The following is a 20,861-nucleotide window of genomic DNA, read 5'->3' as shown; positions in this document are numbered from 1 at the left end:
TACAAATACAATATATATCTCAGTCAAATTTAACATCTATTAAATTTATTCTTAATTTTGCTCATCTCAATTTAGTTACAATTCATATTTTAAAACTAACCCAACAGCCGTTGCAATCTGCATTGTAGCTCTTTAAGACTCTGCTGTAATCGATTTGTGTCTGGCTTCTGATAACATATATTCAAACAGGCAGCCACTATGTCCTGAGCCTTTCCAATAATTCGTCTCCTGTGAGGAGAGTAATTACAATTACGTTTTTAAATTAAAAAAAATAAATATTTGCAAACCAAACATACTTTGAGCGGTACCAAATAGCATGGGCGTTGTCCGCAAGAAGAGATACCACACGAATTGCGGATTGGATTAAGTGCCACTCGTTGCCTTCATTTGCCCAGACACGTTCATTCATTGAAATCATTCTGAAAAAAGTTGAAAATGATTTACAAAACACGAAAACATCTTCTCGCTCCTACTGCACGAATAAAATAATACAACATACCTTGAGTAGTATTCAAGAATTAGCTCCAGGTCAAGGTTCATGGTTACCAGTTTTTCTGGGACCGTTCCTTCGGGCATACGCAGCTGACAAGCTTTAATTTCCAGCTCCCTTATCAAAAAAGCGAATGGGAAGCAAGCACCCGATTCAGAATATTCACGCACTAATAGTTCAATTTTGCTGAACAACCTGTTGGTGCGTTCCTGAGTAGATCCTGGGTCTTCTACTAAGCTGCTGATTATGTTACCCCACACCGACTCTATCAGCAAGGGATCGTTGTGATGGGAGCAATTAAGTATCGCCAATTGGCACTCCCAAAGATTAAAGGGCTCAGCAAAACGCTGGTACAATGGTGTGATTTCGTATAGTGCGTAATTTAATTCTTTTACGGCCGTTGTGGCGTCTGGATTTTTTTGTGCCAACGCCGTCATATCAACAAGCACCGCTTTTTGAACTCGAGCTATTTCCAGCTGAAATTTGAAATTTAAAATAAACAAAACATAATTCAATGTCAATTTACGAGTGCATTCAAATGAACGTTACCTTGTCTTCTAGTTCCTTTAAGAATATCCCACTGGTTACAGAGGAGCCAACGTTCCCATTGCGCATACACATAACGGCCCTCACCACATACTCAAGGCGTTGTTCCAGAGTTATGTTTTCACTGCGTGTCATTGCCAAATTATCCAAAATTTGTGCTGCCTGGGAATGGTATCCATTCTTCTCATAATACTTCCAAAGCAAATCGGTTAAAATGACATTATCCGGATTACGTGTTACACTTCGGCGCAAAAACTCTCCCAAAGTTGGCTCTACCACTTCCAAAAGTTCAGTTAGCATGTCATGAGCGAGCAACCATTCGTAGAGCGTCACATGAATTAAAGGGTCTTTTATTTGGAGAGTCTGGGCAGCAATTTTTGAAATTGATGGCTTCGATTTGTATTCAGCATTACAGCTTTCCCCAGGGTCTACATTAGATCCGGGAGTGTTGCAGAGATAATACGGTAATGTTTGATCTTGAATAGATGTATTATTACAGGTAGCCTGGTAGACGTGATCTAGCATAAGTTGCACCTCCTTGTAATAGTTCATCCTGAAATAATAATTTTGAGTTGCTCAGACTGATCTCAGATTCTTAATTTATTTACCGGGTGACAAAATAGGAATAACCTTCACGGTCTTCAGGCGGCTCGTCGTTGTTATAGAAGTGAATTCCAACATCTTCAGGATCGCTCTTTGATGCACAAATGGCTGTCAGTTCGACTACACCCTCGAAAAAGTCGACGGAAATAAAAAGTTGACAAATGCTATGCAGCGGCAATGTGGGTGCCGCTTCCTTGCACATTTGCAACGTTGTTCTCAACTTTTGTTTCTTCTCCACAGGTGAGGTGCAGTTTTTAGCACTCATTAGAAGCTCTGTGGCCTTGTATGTAACAGCATCCTCATGCCTATACAGATTCGGGCATAGCTCACGTAAATTCTTTGATACTTCCGATACACCGGTTTTATCCTTGAGGTATAGATTGATCAGTGAAATTATTAAAAATGCGCACACTTCGGATCGTGTAAGCATCAAGTCGCGAAAGGTGCAACACCTCAGAACCTTCTGGTGCTCGGGACTAAGCTGCAGACAAAGGTGTTGAAATGAATGCGAATTCAGAATGCTCCACAGGGATATGACCTCACAGGCATGCTCTAGTAAAAAGTTCCAATTAGTGGACTCCAGATTTTTTGCGATTAAATAGAACATTAAATCTACACTTACTGACAAAAAGGTTCAAAGCTGAAAGCGACCGTTTTTCCTCAACCTGAGCCTGCTCCGACATGCTCCTTTGATCCGACATGGGCAAATGGCTGTTGGCCATCAACATTGTTGTGTATCCAGTCGTTTTGTCCAATTGACTGTCGAAAGGCACTCGGGTAGAGGCTACAAATTTAAAGAATATAAATTAGTTCGTTGGCGATAGTGACTAATTCCGATCAAATATTATACCGGATACTCAAAGAGAGATTTGTGGTGAAAGTGAATGTGTGTAACACCCACTGGATCAGCATCAATGGTCGAAACGAACTTGTTTCAGTGTGATATCATTGGCTATTACTGTTGACTAAGAATATATGTATATACTTTCTGGGATCCGAAACGCTTCCTTCTGGATGTTGCACCCATCAACTTTCACCAAAAATCTAACATACCTCTTTACTCTTTGAGTATCGGGTATAAAAATATGTATGTATGTAAGCTACTTACAGGAAATATCATGCACAGAATGCACTTCCAGAAAACTACGCAATGAACGTAGGTCGGACAATAGGGATGCACAATCGCCTGGACCTAATTTGGTACAGAAATTTTCATCGACACAATTCAGTTTCCAAATAGATCGCAACATCCGCGCGACATATAGGTATAGTCCGTCATGTTTTGACGAAAAAACTATCGCTGCATTTTCGTGACCAAGTGCCTGGGATGACTGCAAAATTCCAGCTGAAATTTATTTTTAGTTAACTTTTAAGCTTTCACCTGTTTGTTGAGCGTACGTACCTTGACTTGTATGCTGATTGTACTGAAATGCAGCATATTGCGTAGAGGGGAGAGTTGATTTATTTTGCATTGGTGTCGACATGAACATAGGCAACCGCTCTGTCCCTAGGGCTGAATTCGAAGACAATGTTTGATTGGGTAAGTTACGGTTATTAGCATTCAAAAACTTTTGATTTTGAAAGCATGGTTCTCCGCCGTACAGCATAAAAGCCTGGGTGGCCCACAACGCTATATCGCCACCACGATATTTTTCAGAAGTAGCTATCAGTAAACACGTAGCACAGGCCTCGCGTTTATTTTGCGATTGGAAAAACATTTTTACTTCCTCATGATGCGGACCATTGCACGCCAACAAGATCTGCAGCAGTATGTCTGGCGATTTTAGCAACTCTACAATATGAGTGCCTTGGTTTGTTAGCAAAGCGACTCGGCGCGGGTTGCGTGCCTTGTATAAAGGGGAATTAAGAAGAGGCCTAGAAGGATCGTGTACCTCAGCTAAGCCCCAAACAATGCCATCCAAGCTTTCCAGAGCTGCTGATTCCACGAGATACGTGTGATTAACTGACGGAACAGAGCTAACCGACCACAATAGGTCCTGATCTTGCTGTTGCGTCGTAATCATTAACATTGTTTCCTCCGAGTAGTGTGCTGCATATACCTCCCTAGGTTTATTGGTTGTTGCGTTAGGTGTGTACCCCGGGGGAAGTCGAACATGGAGTAAGTAAAGTCCCTTCGGCGCGTCCATTCCCGCTGACAGTGGTGTCTGACCACTGCCGAAATATTCGGTTTGCGGGCAAGGTGTTGTTGCGTTAAAAGACTGTTGCGTATTCAGCGATGTGGTGGAGAAATACAGACGTACGCCGCACTGCGTAACAGCGACAAGGTGCAGCTTGTTTGAATCATCTTCGATAAGGGGACATATTGCCCTAACAGCTTTAAAAATAGATGGGTCAACAGTCCTAAAAACAATATGGTTTAGATATTTGTACAGAAATCCACATAAATCGAACATACGTAATCAAGCTGACTGCCTTGTTAGTAATATCACTTTGGGTGATCTTAGACAGTCTTCGCACATTTGCATAATTCGATCCGATATCCCAAGCCTCAATAGATCCATTTTCCGTTAGAATATATAGCAGTCTGCGGCTATTGTCGATGGCAATTGTCTGGATGAAATCAACTTCCTATAAAATAAGAAAAAATCAATCGAGTGTTCAAATTTTTATCAGCATTGCGTGCGCACCGAAAATACTTTGAGAAAACTCGGGACCATGTACGAAACGAGATTTTGGGAGAGGTTTATCTTCTTGCAACGTTTTCCAAACCAGCTAGTTTCAGCCTGATAGAACACCTCATATAAGCAGCCATCACGACCACCTAAAAAAATGCGTCCGTCGTCTGTTCCTTTTATGGCGCTGATTGATACATTGTCAGTTCCAATCACAAATATTGGCCTGTTCATTAGTTGCATTTCATTGTACGAATTCTCTCCAAATGTGACGCCCAAGACAATTACCTCTATAGGTGTCGTCAAAACTAAAAGATACATAACATCTTTCACAAAGACGTCAGGCTTCGGTTTTACCAATCCAACGCTCACAATCAAATGGCTTAACCCATCATAGTATGCAACATCTCGTGTTTGATTATATGTCCATATGTAAATCTCAGAATCAATGGTTAGCCAGGCGCGACCAATTTCAGGAAACAAACCCATGTTACAATGACATTTTACATCTGCGTGTTATATTTGTAATTGTATACCAGTTATCAATGTGAATAATGCCGCACTATACATACGCTTAAAGTGTTCCAGAATTTCATTTGGTATTGCAGATTTTGTGACAGTTCGCAGTTGTTTTAGGTTATGTGCATTATCTGATTTTAAGTATGCAAGGCTCTGGTAGTCGTAATCATTTAGGCCACTCATCGTGGGTCTACCATGCTGGCTAACACCTGTTAACTAAAATAAAAGCTTTATAAGATTTTGAAAGCTATATAACACCTTGTAACTCACTTCCAATAGACCAGGCTTTTGTCTGTCGAGATTATCGTGCCACTCCAGCATATTTCCTGCTGTTGATAAAAATTCAAACTGCGCGGGCGTAGCACTCATTTTGTAAATATTTATCTAGAAAGCACAAACTATACTGCTAAGCGCGCAGCAACACAAATATATTAGAATGACGTTCAAAAAAGGCCAATGTGAGGAGTAAAGCCGGCTGTTATACCAACGCCACTAGAAACGGATCCCGCCTTTTTTTAGCGATGATAGTTCGGCAGTTTATAAATACATACATCGAAAGTAATATAATCGTTTGTTTCCACTTTAAAAAATTTCTCATTCCAGAAACAATCGATTAGTTGAAATGGACTTGCGTTAAATTATCACTGGTAATACAAAGTTGTTTTGATGGGATAAATGCGCAATAAATTTACTCCATAAGAATCCAAATCTAAAACTACTTAGATGCAGATTCAGTTGTTATTATTTGTATGATCGTACTGATAATAAATTTAGATGTAAGTTTAAATTATGGTTTTTTATAGCGGATATGATATGGTTATATGTGCTGCTCATGTATCTACATCTATATATATTTTTGTTTTCCCAAAATATTGAGAGACTGAAAAACTGACTGATAGATCAAAGTACAGTGGGGCCTATGCCCGATAAACTTTGAATAACTCAGCATGTTTAGTCAGCTTATCTCCAGTAGGTATCAGCTATCCCTTTTTAATTTGAAACACCTAAAGTAGCCCCAATCATTTGTTTGTTAACTTTTTGAATTCTTCAGAGGTAAAGAAACCACTTTTTTAGCTACTGATTCTATTAGTGTTGAGGTTCAGCTATTGTGTTTTGACATCGATAACAAACTCGCGTCAGCCTGGTTAATAGCCTATTTACACTGCCTTCGTTAGACTGCAATTGCTTAGTTACTAGCCTAGTTAATTAATCTGGGCAACAACACAAAATATTTTTAGGCTAACAGCTGTAGCAGCCCAATTCTATTTTTGAAGCGTCGGATGCTTAACATAACAGAGTGTTTTGTACGCGCAATGCACTCAATTATGGACTTCACATCAATTACATGTGAAACTTTGACAAAAAATTGCGAAATAATGATCAAATTATAACGAATATGGAACTTTTTTCTGCTGATATCGCAAAATGCACAAGCTAGTGAAAATCGGTGGGAAATATTTGAGATGTGAAACACTGCCAATTGTCTAAATTGGTACTTTCACAAGATGAAATAAATAAATTGTATATTCTATTGGATAAAAAATAACAATACATTTATTTTCTTCTTATATTTTGTTATATTCAAGCAGACTATCAATACTAAAAATTTGTGAATTTAAACGTTTTGGCTGAAAACGTAGCCGCAGAAGTAAGTCAAAAGCAATTACCATTTATACGCTCCATATCTGCAAATTTGATGAATTTGCGTAAGAAATCAAAAACTGATCCCCGATCAAGTTGCTGGTGGACGCGCTCCTTTTTTTTTGCTATCGGAAAGAATTTAATTTTGTTGAATGTTAATGGATGCCAATAACTGCGAACAAAAACTAATAAGCAATAATGAAAGAACAAAATAAACGATAAACTTAATATTGCTATACTAGAGCAGAGTTTCCTGATCAATAAAAAAAGCGCATGCAGAAAATCTACTCTCAAAATCTAAGAGAGAAAAATATGCATCTACAAAAATTCACTGCATATAAAAATATATGTATATTATTTATATTAAATATATTTATATAAATTTATTTATTTAATTAAAAATTATCTGCTAATAATTGTACTTATGTACCTACAAAAGGAGGATAGGGGGAAAGAAGAGAAGTTAAAAGTTTGTTATATTTAGGTGATTATAAATCAAAACAGACGACACTTCTTGGATGGCTGAGATCGCCAGAAAGCGAGTCGAAGAGCAGAAGGACCTTCACAGGAAGAAGGAAGAACTTGATATGAGGCAGGGAAACATGGTCGAGAACCTCATCAACACGCAAAAAAAATTCCAGAATGATTTATTGGAAGTGCTGAGAAATAAAAATAAATAAGTTTATAATTTGCATTATGGTCTAAGCAATATTTTGCGATTGCAGATCGTATCTGTTCTGCTGACTGATTAAAATCACCAGAACTGTTGCTGCTATCGGGCTGTTCGAATATTTTGCTACATCTTCATCATCCATTATAAGAATAAAATGTATAAATCTTCCGCACAAATGTAATGTACTTGTTATTGGCATCAGCTGTTCTTGACGGATGGTGGATGGTGCCAGTGTGAATCGGAGTTTCACATCTGTCAAAAAATTCCACCATTCCCCCGGGATGGGCTCAGTGTGCAGAGCCTAAAAGAGATAGTTCAGGTAATAATGCATGACAGAAGAGTTATCTGGCAATCTAAATGGAATCAACAACCAGTTTTGCCTTAAACCTGTTTCTACTTTACACTGAAAATCAACAAAAATCAAATAGTTTTATGTTATGTGAAATTAAATCTGATATTATAACCTATTTCATTAAATAGCTATGCAGTTGAACTAGTTCCAAAATAATCACTTTGAACCCACTTAAGGTGCCTACGACGATCTGGCAGCACCACTCATTGGAAACGTCAAAAATACCTTTCCTTTTTTCAGCCTTTTTCCGGTCGGTTTACGGAGCGTAAGTTGTAGAATTTTTGTTTAGAAAGAAATGTTCAAACATCGAAATAACTGTTTTTGATTAATTTGTATTGAATATGTTACGTGGAAGTAAAGATATCAGGCTTATGGTATTTTCGTAAATTTACTCCATTATCGCTTGTTCATGATTACCTGTGATTGTGTGAAAGAATGAAGGAGAATTCAAAACATAATTGTGTACATACAATTGCATAAAATAAATCTAAGTTGTCAGATGAATGTGCATACATATGTACTTATATCATTGTCACAAACATGTTAAATTCAGATGTTTATATGAATAGTCTTTTATACTAATGTATGTTTTATCTGTGGTTTTAGTGCCATCAAAATGCGGACGATCAACTCGAACCAGTGCGTGAAAATCCCCAAGGACATCAAGGCCTCGGTGAAGGCTCGAGTAGTAACCATTTCCGGTACTCGCGGCATCCTGAAACGTAGCTTCAAGCATTTGGCTTTGGACATGTATATGTCTGACAAACGTACGTTGAAAGTAGAGAAATGGTTTGGAACAAAGAAGGAGCTTGCGGCAGTACGTACCGTCTGCAGTCATATTGAGAATATGATTAAGGGTAAGGAAACAGTATATAATATTGCTTGATGTTGATGCTGATATTTCTGTGATTACAGGAGTAACGTTTGGCTTTCAATACAAGATGCGTGCTGTCTATGCCCATTTCCCCATTAACTGTGTCACTTCCGAAAACAACACAGTTATTGAAATCAGGAACTTTTTGGGTGAAAAGTACATTCGCCGTGTAGAAATGGCACCTGGTGTGACTGTCGTGAACTCCACAGCCCAAAAAGACGAGCTTATCGTTGAGGGTAACGATATAGAGTCTGTATCTGGATCAGCAGCGCTCATTCAACAATCGACTACCGTCAAAAATAAGGATATTCGTAAATTCCTTGACGGCCTTTATGTCTCTGAGAAGACGACCGTAGTGAAGGTGGAATCTTAGACAATAGACATTATATTGTGCTTCAACCTGAAATGTTAATAAACTAATGGCCGAAACTCAATGAGGATGAAAAAATTTCGGATATTTGATCATAATAATTTATTAGAACATTTAAAATTGTTGGTCTAATGAGACATCGCAATATGTATGTATACATTTTCACAGATCTAAAATTACGTTTATTTATTTAAACATACAGTATACATATAGAACATATAGCCATATACGAACACAGCTTACAAAACATCACGACTTGGGGAAAATTGATCGGTTTGACAACTGTTGATTACTGCTATTATTCAAACGAAGTACTACTTGTGTTCCGATAGGATTACAATTATGTCAAAAAGAAAACTAAAAAATTATGAAATTGTCATATTATTAGATAGTTTATGAAAAAATTCACCAACGGAGACAATATAGATATATGTCCTTAGCAAGTGAACCAAAAATCAATTTAAAATTCTGGCGTTGATTATCCTTGGTACTTGGATCTGAAAATCGATAATCCCTGCTCCCAGCTTAACTGGAAAGACAATCTGACGCATATCTCTCTTGCTCTTGCTAATAAAACAAGCCTATAAAACTCGCTGTTCACTGATCAGTACTCAGTTGAGCCGATGGTATTTTGATATGCCCGAGCAAGGTACGCCGCGGCCCAATCGAAATGGAGGGACAAGCCGAGACAGTCGCATAGAAAATTTTCATAATGAAGAGAAATTGAATTTAATTGGGGAAGCCGAAATAATTACAAATTATGATGAATTTCATTCCCTCAAGAAGGGATGTATCTAACATTGTAGGTGCTTTTTTTCGAATATAGTCCTCTTATTATGAACTGCCAATCCCAAGTAGTATAAATTCATTCTATTTGGTTTTTATTTTGTGTATTATGTTCCTTTCGTCCATGTCCATGTCAGCCTTGCCTTGCTCTCCAAAACGTGCAATCATCGTGGTGGTCACCAGCGCGGTATGCAAAATCACCTAACTTAAGTATTTTACGCCGGTATGTATTGAACCTGACTTTTCAATTCCTAAAATCTGATGAAAATCTTTGTATCTTAAGTTTTCCGTCTGGATAATATTAAGCGGTATTTTCAAAAATTTTGGCTTTGAAAACTCCGGAAAAGTCTAACAGTGTCTTTATAAGCGCCTAGATCTCAGAGACTATTAGAGCTAGAGAAACCTAATTTGGTATCCACAATCCTTTTAGATCTCACTGCTAAAAGTTTATTTACAAATTTTGGCATGCCCCTTATCGTCCCCACAAAGTCCTCTTTCGTCTTTTTTGTTTGACCATTTTCGCTAAAATCACTTTTTAAGCAAAATGCAATAAAAGCAAGGATTTAAAATAAGCCAGTCAATTAGAAAATAGATTCATTAACTGGATACAATTATGTGGGCAGGGTTGAGAGATCTAGATAGCTAGTAATATTCCACGGAATTTCAAAATCGAGGAATATATGTATAATAGAACTGGAATTCGTCAGTATATTTACGGTATATTTTTAAAATGAGACGGTATATTTTGGTATATTTCTGAGGGTCAGACCGTATATCTTGTCGATAAGTCTGCGGTCACACTGCTTTGCATGTACGTGTTATGTTTACCGACAGCCCCGATATAATATAAAAATTTTTGTTCCACGTATTACAAACTTCTTTGCATGTTATGTTTCCGACAGCATTGTAATTGGACCATTGTTTTTAAATTGGTGCATAAATCAGTTAATGTTCAAAATGTTATGTGATACCAGCTCAAGTGAAATCTCTGATCAGCGGCTAATACGTATTGCTGAACAAGAGGTGGGTGAAGTATTGATATCAGAGCCATTTAAATGAGTTAATGTTTTCATTGCTTAGGAAGAAGTCAACACCAAACTCGAGTTATTGCTCGTTAAACAATGCCAGATTGAATCCAAAATGAGTGGAATCGGAAGAGCAATGGTTTTGCTGCACACCGTAGACTCCGATTCTACGAAGTTAAACATGCAAATTATAAATACTGCACAATTGGCGGAATCTGTGAGTGCTAAGGTACGTCGGTTAGATTTGGCCCGCTGCCGTGCATCTGAATGTCAACAGCGTGTACACGATCTTATTGATCTACAACTATGTAGCCAGGGAGTAGTGAAAGCCGTAAGCGAGGAAGATTTCGAAAAGGGTGCCGCCCACATTGCACGGTTTCTGGCCATGGATCAGCAATTATTGCATCGAACTGCCGATGATGTCTCGATAACGTCCGTCAGCGACGCCGTTCAAACACTTGAGGATGCGACTGAAAAAATTCGAGACCTAATATCTAGACGTTTTGATGATGCTGTTAAAAGCAATGATTTGGCGTCGGTGGAAAGATTTTTTAAAATCTTTCCATTAGTTGGCTACCATCGAATCGGTATAGAAAAATTTTCCACTTACATTTGTCAGAAGTTATCGGATAAAGCCAAAAAAGAACTTAGAAATGTACAAGATATAGCCAAAGCCGAATGTCGTTTGCAACTAGCTTATGCCGATCGATTCACGTCGATTTTAGAGAACTTTGCACGAGTAGTGGAAGTTAATCAGCCCATTGTTGAAGCATATTATGGACTTGCGTACGTATCAATTCGATTTAAAATCGTTACGTCTTATATATATTTATCTCTACAAATAGGTCCGCGCCTCTAATTGATATGATCGTCATTTTGCAAGATGAATGCGACGCTGAGACAAAAAATTTATTGTTGGAATTTAACAAGAATAGACAAATTGTGTATCGCAGCAAAAAAGTTTACGAATGCACTCAAAGGTCAAGCAATGGAACTGCCAGCAGTAATAGTATCCCTTCATTGGGTCATTATCGTAACCCCTCTGGTGGATCAATAGACAAACTAAACCCGATAGAAATCGATGCAATTATAGCTGAAATAACGGTCATGCATTCGAGAGTAGAGTTGTACTTCCGTTTTATGCGACGCCGAGTGCAAGTAAAAACTGCTTTAATTTTAATTCTAGCCTGTACTGAAGAACCTTTATTTTAGATTCATGTAGATACATGTGTTCCCGAAAAAGAAGACCAGATCAATATTATGAACCGATATGAAACGATTGTAAAGAACTCGGACCTTCGGCGACAAATGCAAGAAATTTTGAGCACATATTTGCTCTTTGAGAGGTAGAGTAAACGGTTTTCTCTTCTTTGTATTAACTAAAAATTTTTTACATTTTTCTAAATGAATTTGTAGATATTTCATGGAGGAAAGCGTGCTTAAAGCTATTGCCCTTGACAAGTATGAAGTTGGACAGCAATGTTCATCTATAGTAGATGATGTTTTTTTCATACTTCGAAAATCCATTCGTCGTGCGTTGACAACGCAATCAATAAACGGAACATGTGCTGTTATTAATAACGTAGCTGCCTGTCTAGATGGTGATTTTATAGCTGCGCTCAAAACTCCTTTGAAAAGTGGTTACCCCTCTGGATATATCGACCTGGCTCAGGCCTATAACGCAATACAAACCACGTTACAGCAAGGGAAACTGCATTCGAGTGATGCTGATCGAAGCCGAACTAATTTTCTAGTCCAACTGAACAATGCAGACATGTCGACTGAATATATCGAAACTCTGTGCCAAACCATGGAACAAGAAATCGCTGGAACATTTCCGTGCACGTCCTCTGTTGAGCGACAATTGCTTGACAGCTGCTTAACAGAACTTAAGACTGTTCGAGACGCTTTAAAGGCCACTGTAGATTTTGGAATGCAGCAACTTAGGTCCAGCGCAATAAAACCACGACTTAATCCTTGGATAAACAAATTTTTAAGCTATAGCCACAACCTTACAGAGGTAAGTTTGAAAAAGTGGCATACCAAAGGCAAAACTATATTCTTAATTTGATAATAAATTTTAGGAAGAACTTGCCATTTATGAAGCTGAAGAAACTTTTGTTCAGTTTTTTATCGTTCATCTGGATGGACTCCTAAATTCCTTCAAAACCGCATTGAGCCCACGCAATTACGATGCGCTTGTTAGCATATTGGCAACGGAAGTCACAATTCAATTGGAGAGGGCTATTAAAAAATGCAGTTTTAACAGGGTAATTATTTTTATTTATTAGTTTTCTTCAATTCGGCACTCATTCTATTCTCTCACTTGGAAGCTTGGTGGCCTAGTTCTCGATCAGGAGGTTCGTGCTTTGGGGACATATTTAACAGGAGCGACATCATGGTCTGTGCGAGATAAGATGACGCGAATTTCTCAAATCGCCACTGTCTTAAATCTAGACAAGGTTTCCGAGCTCTCTGAATTTTGGAGTCCTGGCAATAATAAAGAAATGCCGTCATGGCATTTAACTCCAAACGAAGTCCGTGCTATTTTAGCCTTGAGGTAAATTTTACAATTACATATATGCACATACAAAAAAACTATTTTTATATTTTTTCAGAATCGATTTTCGTATAGAAGATATAAAACGTTTACAGCTGTAGACTCTTATAAGTAGTATTTCAAGGTTTAGTTTAGGAAATGTTATGGGTGGAACTAAACCAATGATTAAAATCCAATCGCAATAAAAGCTGGGAAAGCGGCCCCAAGCAAGATGCTGTTTTAATGTTCAGTAGTAATTGAACAAGGCTCGCTATTTGGACGCCAAACCTAAAAATATAAAAAAAAATCATAGCATTACTATGTGCATTAAAAAAAAACCAGACCATAAAGTCTGTAGATGTCTACTCTGTAATTAATAAATGCACGTTGTGTATAAAACCATCACTGTCGACGGTATTCCACGCTATTGTGGTTAATTTGAGTTTAAGGTAAGGGAAAGTGTATTTTCTTTAACGAATTAAATTCTTTTGGATTATTTTGGACGTCGACAAAAGTGATAGCAATACTGTACCGTTTAATGAGAATGGAAATCAGTGAAAATCACCACGAGCGATAAAGTTTATTTCCCTCTTCATTCATGAACAGTAAGCCTAAGGGTCATGTCTACGAACAAACATACAGACGGACTAATGATAATCCAGAAAATATAAACTTTATATGCTTCAAAATGCTTCACTCTTATCAAAAAAAAGTTAAAGAAGCTTTTTAGCCCGATGAAAAATACATTTGATCTACAGCCCAGTCGCTATAATCATATCTCCAATAAGCAGGTCTTCATACAGATCGGCGGATATGGCTATATTGACTTTGCGTGCGGGAACAAATCTCATTCTGAAATCGTACTCAGACTTCAATCCAACCTAAATATATTTTACAAAAGTAACCAATAAAAGTTGGCTAGGATCAGACCTTTCTTCTAGATTATCCAGCTCCTTTAGAAATCCATCGGATGTGCTTTCCTTCGCGCTGATGCAGCTAAATTTTTCACATATATAAAAGAGTTCGAGAATTATGCCATAAATGGGGTTTTGAGATTGGCATGTTGTTCGTGTAGAATTCATTTGTGAGTCCTTTGAACCAGAAAGCAGGAAACACTGGGAAAGGACATTCGCTAGAAATACTGTATGCTTCCGTTGTATTTCTTCAAAATCGGCTTTCTTCCTTATGACATTTATCAAAATACTGAACTGACCTAAAATATATGTAATATAGATGTCAATATGGAATTATAAATGTCATCAAGCAACTCACTTTCGAGCACATCCACTTGAATGTAATACTGCAAATTATTCAAAAAGAACATAAGTTGATTGAGGAGATTCATCATTTTCATGTTTTTGGGACCAGACATTAACTTTGCTGCCAATATCTGTGTTGTCCAAACTTGTTGCAGGTCGTATTGAAGTTTTCTAATTATCAATAAGAATCTAAATATCTGGTTGTATCGCTCAATTGCCTTTGGCGAAAACAAAAGATTCAATGGCCATTCATATATATATTTTAAATGAAGATTTTCCAAGATTCGAAATTCGCAGTTTTCGTCCGACTCCCCGATAGTTCTCTGAACACTTAGTGAGAAATTTTCCAAATCATCCGTAATGCCCATGACAGTTGCGGCAAGCTGCAATTAAGAGACATATTGTAATATAAATGTATGCATACATATTATTTTAGGTGTTGTTTAAACGAACCTCAAAAGATCTCGTGTAATTTTTTGAACTGGAATCACAGTAGACATCTGAAGCGCGGGTTAGTTGAGATAAAAACTCTAAGTAAAACTCTCCGCGCCCTAACAAATAGAAATCTTTTATTAATCCCATTTGGCGTTCTAAATCAACCTCATTTAGGGCTATCTCTGACAAACGCATGCTAACGTATTTCTTTATTTCGTTTATAACGCTTTCGATATGAAAAACATCAATTTTTTCATCATTATTCAGATCTTCTACCATGCCAAAGAATAAAGATTCTTTGCCATTCCACAGCTCGTAAATATCATCGCGCGTACTATCAGAAAGATTGTTAGCCCAGTGCTTGTTTTTATTGTTTCTCTGAAAGCTTCGTCCCATTTTAAAAACAAGAATGGTTTGTCCTACGAATAGAACTTTCTCAGCTACGATGGTAGACAAAAATCCTGGCAGTTGACACATATTGATTTCATATTGCCATATATAGTCTTCACAGTTAGCACCTGCATTCTAAAAATTAGCACATTCATTTTGAATTAAAGATGTGTTTACGGATTTTAGAAGCTTACCAGTCGGGTGTTATTAGCTGATGATTTGGAGCAAGAGCTATTATTGGACGATTCATCGAGTGGAGAGAATTTAATAAAAAACTCTGAATGGACATCGTCGATCACTCCAAAAATTAGCCAGTGGGCCAGACTTGAGAAAAATGCAAATTTGACTGGCTTCATGACTCTATAAAGCATGTACATAGATATAATAAACACTCTTTGTCGATTTTATATTACTTGCATATTAGTAATTCTTTCCAGTTGAAAATCTCCATGCTCTGAATGTTGATGTAGGCTATGGAGCATTGTACATCCATGTAGTTTTTGCATTCGTATTTCGAAAATAAGTTTTCGCAAAAAAAGGAAAATTGGGAGTTTTTCTTGTAAAGCATCATGAACAAATGCAAGCAAATTAGACTTTTTCTTTGAGCAAAATGTTTCAAGCTGTATGATGTTATCATAATATTCGTCAAGCGCTGCCTCGATGCCTTTGGCAAAATTTATGAAGTAAAAACCACGTGGGAGTTCTACGATAAAATTATGCATCGTTACAAGCTATAGTCATTTACAAGTTTACTTGAACTTACCTTCATCGCTGTGATTTTCATTCATTATTAATTTATTACATCTTTCATCTTCATTTAATCTCAATAAAACTGTGAACTGAACAACTTCTTGAAGAACATTAATAATGTCTAAAATTTCTATGTATAGTTGTCTTTCGCAAGGATGGATAAAGTGGTCAATTGCATTGTTGTCCTAAAATATAATAAGTTGACATTAATGTGATGTACATATGTAGGTACTTAGTTCTATATAAAGTACTATACATACATATGTAAGTAGATGCTCGACCAATTCTTACCATAAAACTTTGTATACCCAAACCTGTCTTAGTTAAGCAAGATAACAATAAGTCGTGTATCATTGTGGAGCTTTCCTAATTACCACCAGCTTTATTTTGTTTATTTTGTTCAACGCGACAGATCGCATCAGTGTCACGACCAGTGTGACCGCGGACTTATTAAATATACCGACCAACCCTCAGAAACATACCGAAATATACCTTGTCGTATTTCGACAGCGGCAGAGTGTGACCAGCTGTTCTACGCTCCGATAACACTGCCAGGTGATGAGGTGGTAGCCGAACACCTGAGCCGAAGACCCTGGAACCCTGTTGAAAGTTGATTGAAAAGCCATGATCCCAGCTCCCAATAGAGATTACGAATTGTTTATTTCTTTTGAGAGCATGAGCAGTCCGAGGCTTTAAATTTAACTTTCCCGAGTCCAGCGGCACTCTTGTGATTTTCCCACTTTAAATCAGTTAACGCGGGCGCCCTCTTGTTAAACCAAGCGCCCTTTGGAGGCCTTACCCGTTTTAGTCTTGCCGGATCGATACTGCATCCACGATCGCGTGCATCGCGCCAGCAGCTGGTACATTATTTATGTACCTGCACTTTTTACGACGTACGACGTACGTAAGTTTTCCTCGTTTCCCCTTATTCATCTTTTTCTTTGACTTTTTTTGGCTCTTCTTTTTTTATTCCCTCCAGCTCTATTGGCCGAAATCACCTCTGGCCACAAACTGATATGTCATTTTGAAAAGTTATTAAATTATTATTTATTCATTTACTTTATTTACCTCTTCCTTTCATTTCATCAGTTCGCTCGATCCGGTTTCCGGGAATACGTCTTTCGTGCCCATCATCGTTTACCAGGGGCTTCTCCCTTTTGGTCTTCCGGTTGATATGAGCGAATGTGCGCTCCATGACGGCAGTCCACTCCAGGCAACTGACCGGGGCCTGGTCTTGCACGGGGCCACGATGCCGTGCGCCCCTCTGGACGCGCGCGAGGCTCTGGCTCTGCTCGCCGTCGATACATCCTCCGGGGGCTATACCGCCGTAGCTCCTGGACTTCTGGGGATGTCCTAAGGATGTGCTCCTGGCTTGACTGTGGCAGCCTCTGGCTGTCTTGCTGCGGGCCATAGCCATGATGCCGCTGAGTCGATAATGTGGCGTCCTTATAATAAGTTTTGATGAATAAAATTAAGAAAAAAAATTATCCTTGCTGTATCCTGTAAGGCGGAAATTATCCCAAATATCCCAACAATTAGCCCAGATAGGTTCACAAAAAGCGGAAAAAACAAAATATTTTTGATAAGGGAAAATGTCATTGATCCTTTGTCCAGATCGGCCTACAAAAAGCGGAGAAAATGAATATTTTTGATCCTTGATATCCTTGGGCCTTGAAAAGGACTTCATAAAGTCAGGGATATTTTTCTGATCACACGAAGCCTTCGCACGCCTAGATTAGTCCACAAACAGCCAAGAAAAGTAAATATGTAATTCGCAGTCCTCATCAAAGGATCAAGGATATTTTCCGATCACAGGAAGATATCGCACGCCCTGATTGGCCCATAAATAACGGAAAAAACAAGATATATATGTCTTGGGAAATTATCCTTGATCCTTGATCCTTGATAAGGACTCCATAAAGGTCGTACGTCCCGATCGGCCCACAAATAATGAAGAAAACAAAACTGGTTCAATTTGTTATTTTTGAAAGTGTACATAGTTCAAGAAATAACCGAAAGGGGCGCCACCGTAAAAAAAAAAGTCACGTCAAAAACTGGTTCCCAAAGTGGGCGATGTTATACAATTACATGCAGCAAGGTACTTGCAACGACTTGGTGGTCACCCTAATGCGCTAGCCAGACGTCTAATTAACCCGCCAAGGAAAAGAAGACTCAAAAGGTGTCATCCACTGGATCTCCCTACTAGATCCCTCCTATAACATCTCATTAACTTTTTGTAAATATTGTAAATAATGTATGTACCTACTCCATATATGTAACATTAAGTTTATGTATGTATCTCCTGTGATCAATTGTTTTTCCCCTTAAATGTAAAACTAGATTAAGTTGCCACGAAAGGTAGCAGTAAACTTGTATACAATAAAATACAAATTTTCCACATGAAAAAAAAAAAAAAAAACTGGATGGGATACCAGGCGAACAGAAATCAGCAGCAAGCAACTGTAGCGAGTGCAAAAAAATTGGTGCATACTTTTGGGGGACCAACAATTTAAAAAAAATTCAGCGACCTTCTGCTGATTTCTGTTGGCCTGGTGTCCCATCCAGATTTTTACCATTTGACGGGAGTTTTTTTTTGTACGGTAGCGCCCCTATTGGTGATTTCTTGAACTACATTTTCATAGCCAGTTTGGTTTTCTCCGTTATTTGTGGGCTGATTTGGGCGTGCGACGGCTTCCTGTACTCGGAAAAATCTCCCTGATTTTATGAAGTCCTTTTCAAGGACCAAGGATATCAAGGATCCAAAATATTCATTTCCACCGCTATTTATGGGGCGATCTGGGCTTGCCACGGCTTCCTGTGTTCGGAAAAATGTCCCTGATTTTTTTGAGTCCTTACCAAGGATCAAAGATATTTTCTCCAGACATATATATCCTGTTTGTTCCCTTATTTGTCGCACGAACGGGGCGTGCCATGGCCCTCCGTGATCAGAAAAATGTCCTTGATCCTTTGGTAAGGACTCCAACCACCCCAACTATACATACTTAGTTTTCTCGGCTACTTATGGCTCGATCGGGACGTGCGACGGCTTCCTGTGTTCGGAAAAATGTTCCTAATTTGATGAAGTCCTTATTAAGGATCAAAGAAATTTTCCCTTTTCAAAATAATTTAGTTTTTTCCGCTTTTTGTGAACAGATCTAGGCGTGCCCCGCGTTTTTGTAATCGGTATATTGTCCCCCATACAGGATACAGCAAGGATAACTTTTCAATAGTTTTATTCATCAAAACTTAGCTTAGTATAAATAAATAAACAAGTGGAAAACATTTGTGCCTACTATCTAAATGAATGGAAGCGTATATCCTTAAACCTAACAACAACGAGATATATTTAGAATCCAGTAGCCCGCGTAGCCCCTCCCATAGTTGCCATTGTTAAAGTCCTTGTTGTCAATGGCCAGGTCGAAGAATGACGATGGCTTGCTAGGTTCGGATCTTGCAAGGGGTGCGATTCTGTTCTGCTGGGAGACGATTCCGTCTAGCTGGGATAGGACTCGGTCTGTCCCGAATACGCATCCTTAGTGCTTGGGTAGGACTCCGTCAGCAGGGTGAAATCGGATACGACTCGGCTTGTGGCAAAGCGTAGGGTAAGTCCTCTGTGAAGGACTATCCACAATTATATACTGATTTGATTCGCGTTATGTCCCTGCAGCGCACGGGCAGGGTCGACTCATCGACGAAGCAGCGGCATCATTGCTATGGCCCGCAGTAAGACAGCCAGTCACAGTCCAGCCAGGAGCACATCCCTTGGACTTCACGAGAGGACGAAGAGCTACGGCGGTATAACCTGCGGAGGAGGTATCGACGGCGAGCGGACTAGAAAAGCGGAGAAAACAGCATGGATGGCCACCGGATGGAGCGAACTGATGAAATGAAAGGAAGAGGTAAATAAAGTAAATGAATAAATAATAATTTAATAACTTTTCAAAATAACATATCAGTTTGTGGCCAGAGGTGATTTCGGCCAATAGAGCTGGAGGGAATAAAAAAAGAAGAGCCAAAAAAAGTCAAAGAAAAAGATGAATAAGGGGAAACGAGGAAAACTTACGTACGTCGTAAAAAGTGCAGGTACATAAATAATGTACCAGCTGCTGGCGCGATGCACGCGATCGTGGATGCAGTATCGATCCGGCAACACTAAAACGGGTAAGGCCGCCAAAGGGCGCTTGGTTCAACAAGAGGGCGCCCGCGTTAACTGATTTAAAGTGGGGAAATCACAAGAGTGCCGCAGGACTCGGGAAAGTTAAATTTAAAGCCTCGGGCCGCTTTTCATGAAAAGGCTCTCAGCAGGAATAAACAATTCGTTATCTTTATTGGGGGGTCATGGGTCATGGGTTTTCAATTAACTTTCAACAAGGTATTTATATTATATAAAAATATATATGTATGAAATGAAAATTTGTTGCTTATACACACTTAGCACCTTCAACATTCTAATGGACAATGTTTACTCCCTGTGATTCTCAAGTGTCAATGGTCTTTCCGCCTCCGTCCACTAATCAGCCAAGTATCTCACGTGGTTACTGTGACCTGGCTTAAATCGTATCTTATCCCAGTAGTATATCGCCATGAAAAGCTGTGTATGTGACGAGAGGAACAAAACTGGAAGGAATCGAGTTTAGTTGTATATCTGGGATTTGATGTACTATGTGAAGTTCATGCGACATCATGCCTTTGCCTGCAACTATTGCACTTTGAAGCCCACCTTCCCAACTACCTAACCAAACGAGAATAGTCGCCTGAAGCGAACTCGTTACATTCTTGAATATGTGTGTGAATTCCCATTATGATATTTAGTACAGATGCTTTGAACTGAGTCGTACAAATTGTCAGTTGAATCACTGGGAAAAGATCGAGAAGACGCATAGTGAGTGCGCAAGCGAGATGAAAGAGCATGATCAGTATGTCTTCGTTATACGACTGTGGGCCTCAGCTGGGTGGACGAGATGTCGATTGCGAAA

General features: G+C 38.7%; 4 protein-coding genes across 6 annotated transcripts; 2 read left to right on the top strand and 2 right to left on the bottom strand.

Annotated features, from left to right (window-relative positions):
* Nucleotides 1-19: 19 nt before the first annotated feature.
* On the bottom strand, nucleotides 20-5,633 carry LOC108162988 (nuclear pore complex protein Nup154). The gene is made up of 12 exons (XM_017297996.2): nucleotides 5,062-5,633; nucleotides 4,845-5,007; nucleotides 4,288-4,781; nucleotides 4,056-4,228; nucleotides 3,042-4,000; nucleotides 2,748-2,984; nucleotides 2,262-2,423; nucleotides 1,645-2,191; nucleotides 1,040-1,589; nucleotides 500-966; nucleotides 297-419; nucleotides 20-228 (listed from the first exon to the last, which is right to left on the bottom strand). The coding sequence occupies exons 1-12, from the start codon at nucleotides 5,158-5,160 to the stop codon at nucleotides 96-98; spliced, it is 4,107 nt and encodes a 1,368-aa protein (XP_017153485.1). The 5' UTR covers nucleotides 5,161-5,633; the 3' UTR covers nucleotides 20-95.
* Nucleotides 5,634-7,614: 1,981 nt separating this feature from the next.
* LOC108162741 (60S ribosomal protein L9) lies at nucleotides 7,615-8,799 on the top strand. Its single transcript, XM_017297620.2, has 3 exons — nucleotides 7,615-7,722; nucleotides 8,064-8,314; nucleotides 8,373-8,799. Exons 2-3 carry the CDS (start codon nucleotides 8,074-8,076, stop codon nucleotides 8,702-8,704), a joined length of 573 nt encoding a protein of 190 aa, XP_017153109.1. The 5' UTR covers nucleotides 7,615-7,722; nucleotides 8,064-8,073; the 3' UTR covers nucleotides 8,705-8,799.
* Nucleotides 8,800-10,235: 1,436 nt separating this feature from the next.
* LOC108162738 (conserved oligomeric Golgi complex subunit 4) lies at nucleotides 10,236-13,456 on the top strand. Its single transcript, XM_033392732.1, has 9 exons — nucleotides 10,236-10,298; nucleotides 10,390-10,510; nucleotides 10,568-11,298; nucleotides 11,358-11,670; nucleotides 11,725-11,858; nucleotides 11,929-12,532; nucleotides 12,597-12,782; nucleotides 12,846-13,072; nucleotides 13,131-13,456. The coding sequence occupies exons 2-9, from the start codon at nucleotides 10,436-10,438 to the stop codon at nucleotides 13,171-13,173; spliced, it is 2,313 nt and encodes a 770-aa protein (XP_033248623.1). The 5' UTR covers nucleotides 10,236-10,298; nucleotides 10,390-10,435; the 3' UTR covers nucleotides 13,174-13,456.
* LOC108162740 (gamma-tubulin complex component 4 homolog) lies at nucleotides 13,101-16,342 on the bottom strand. 3 transcript variants are annotated; one of them, XM_017297617.2, is made up of 8 exons: nucleotides 16,177-16,342; nucleotides 15,899-16,070; nucleotides 15,553-15,838; nucleotides 15,330-15,495; nucleotides 14,764-15,270; nucleotides 14,324-14,693; nucleotides 13,982-14,264; nucleotides 13,101-13,339 (listed from the first exon to the last, which is right to left on the bottom strand). In XM_017297617.2, exons 1-8 carry the CDS (start codon nucleotides 16,237-16,239, stop codon nucleotides 13,204-13,206), a joined length of 1,983 nt encoding a protein of 660 aa, XP_017153106.1. In that variant the 5' UTR covers nucleotides 16,240-16,342; the 3' UTR covers nucleotides 13,101-13,203. The 3 variants fall into 3 exon arrangements, with proteins under 3 accessions (XP_017153106.1, XP_017153107.1, XP_017153108.1); XM_017297618.2 differs by having other exon boundaries at nucleotides 16,146-16,237; XM_017297619.2 differs by lacking the exons at nucleotides 15,899-16,070; nucleotides 16,177-16,342 and having other exon boundaries at nucleotides 15,549-15,632.
* Between the last annotated feature and the right edge of the window lie 4,519 nt (nucleotides 16,343-20,861).

Source organism: Drosophila miranda, chromosome 4, assembly GCF_003369915.1.
Source record: "Drosophila miranda strain MSH22 chromosome 4, D.miranda_PacBio2.1, whole genome shotgun sequence".
Classification (NCBI taxonomy): Eukaryota; Metazoa; Arthropoda; class Insecta; order Diptera; family Drosophilidae; genus Drosophila; species Drosophila miranda.
This window is presented reverse-complemented; position numbering and strand designations above follow the sequence as displayed.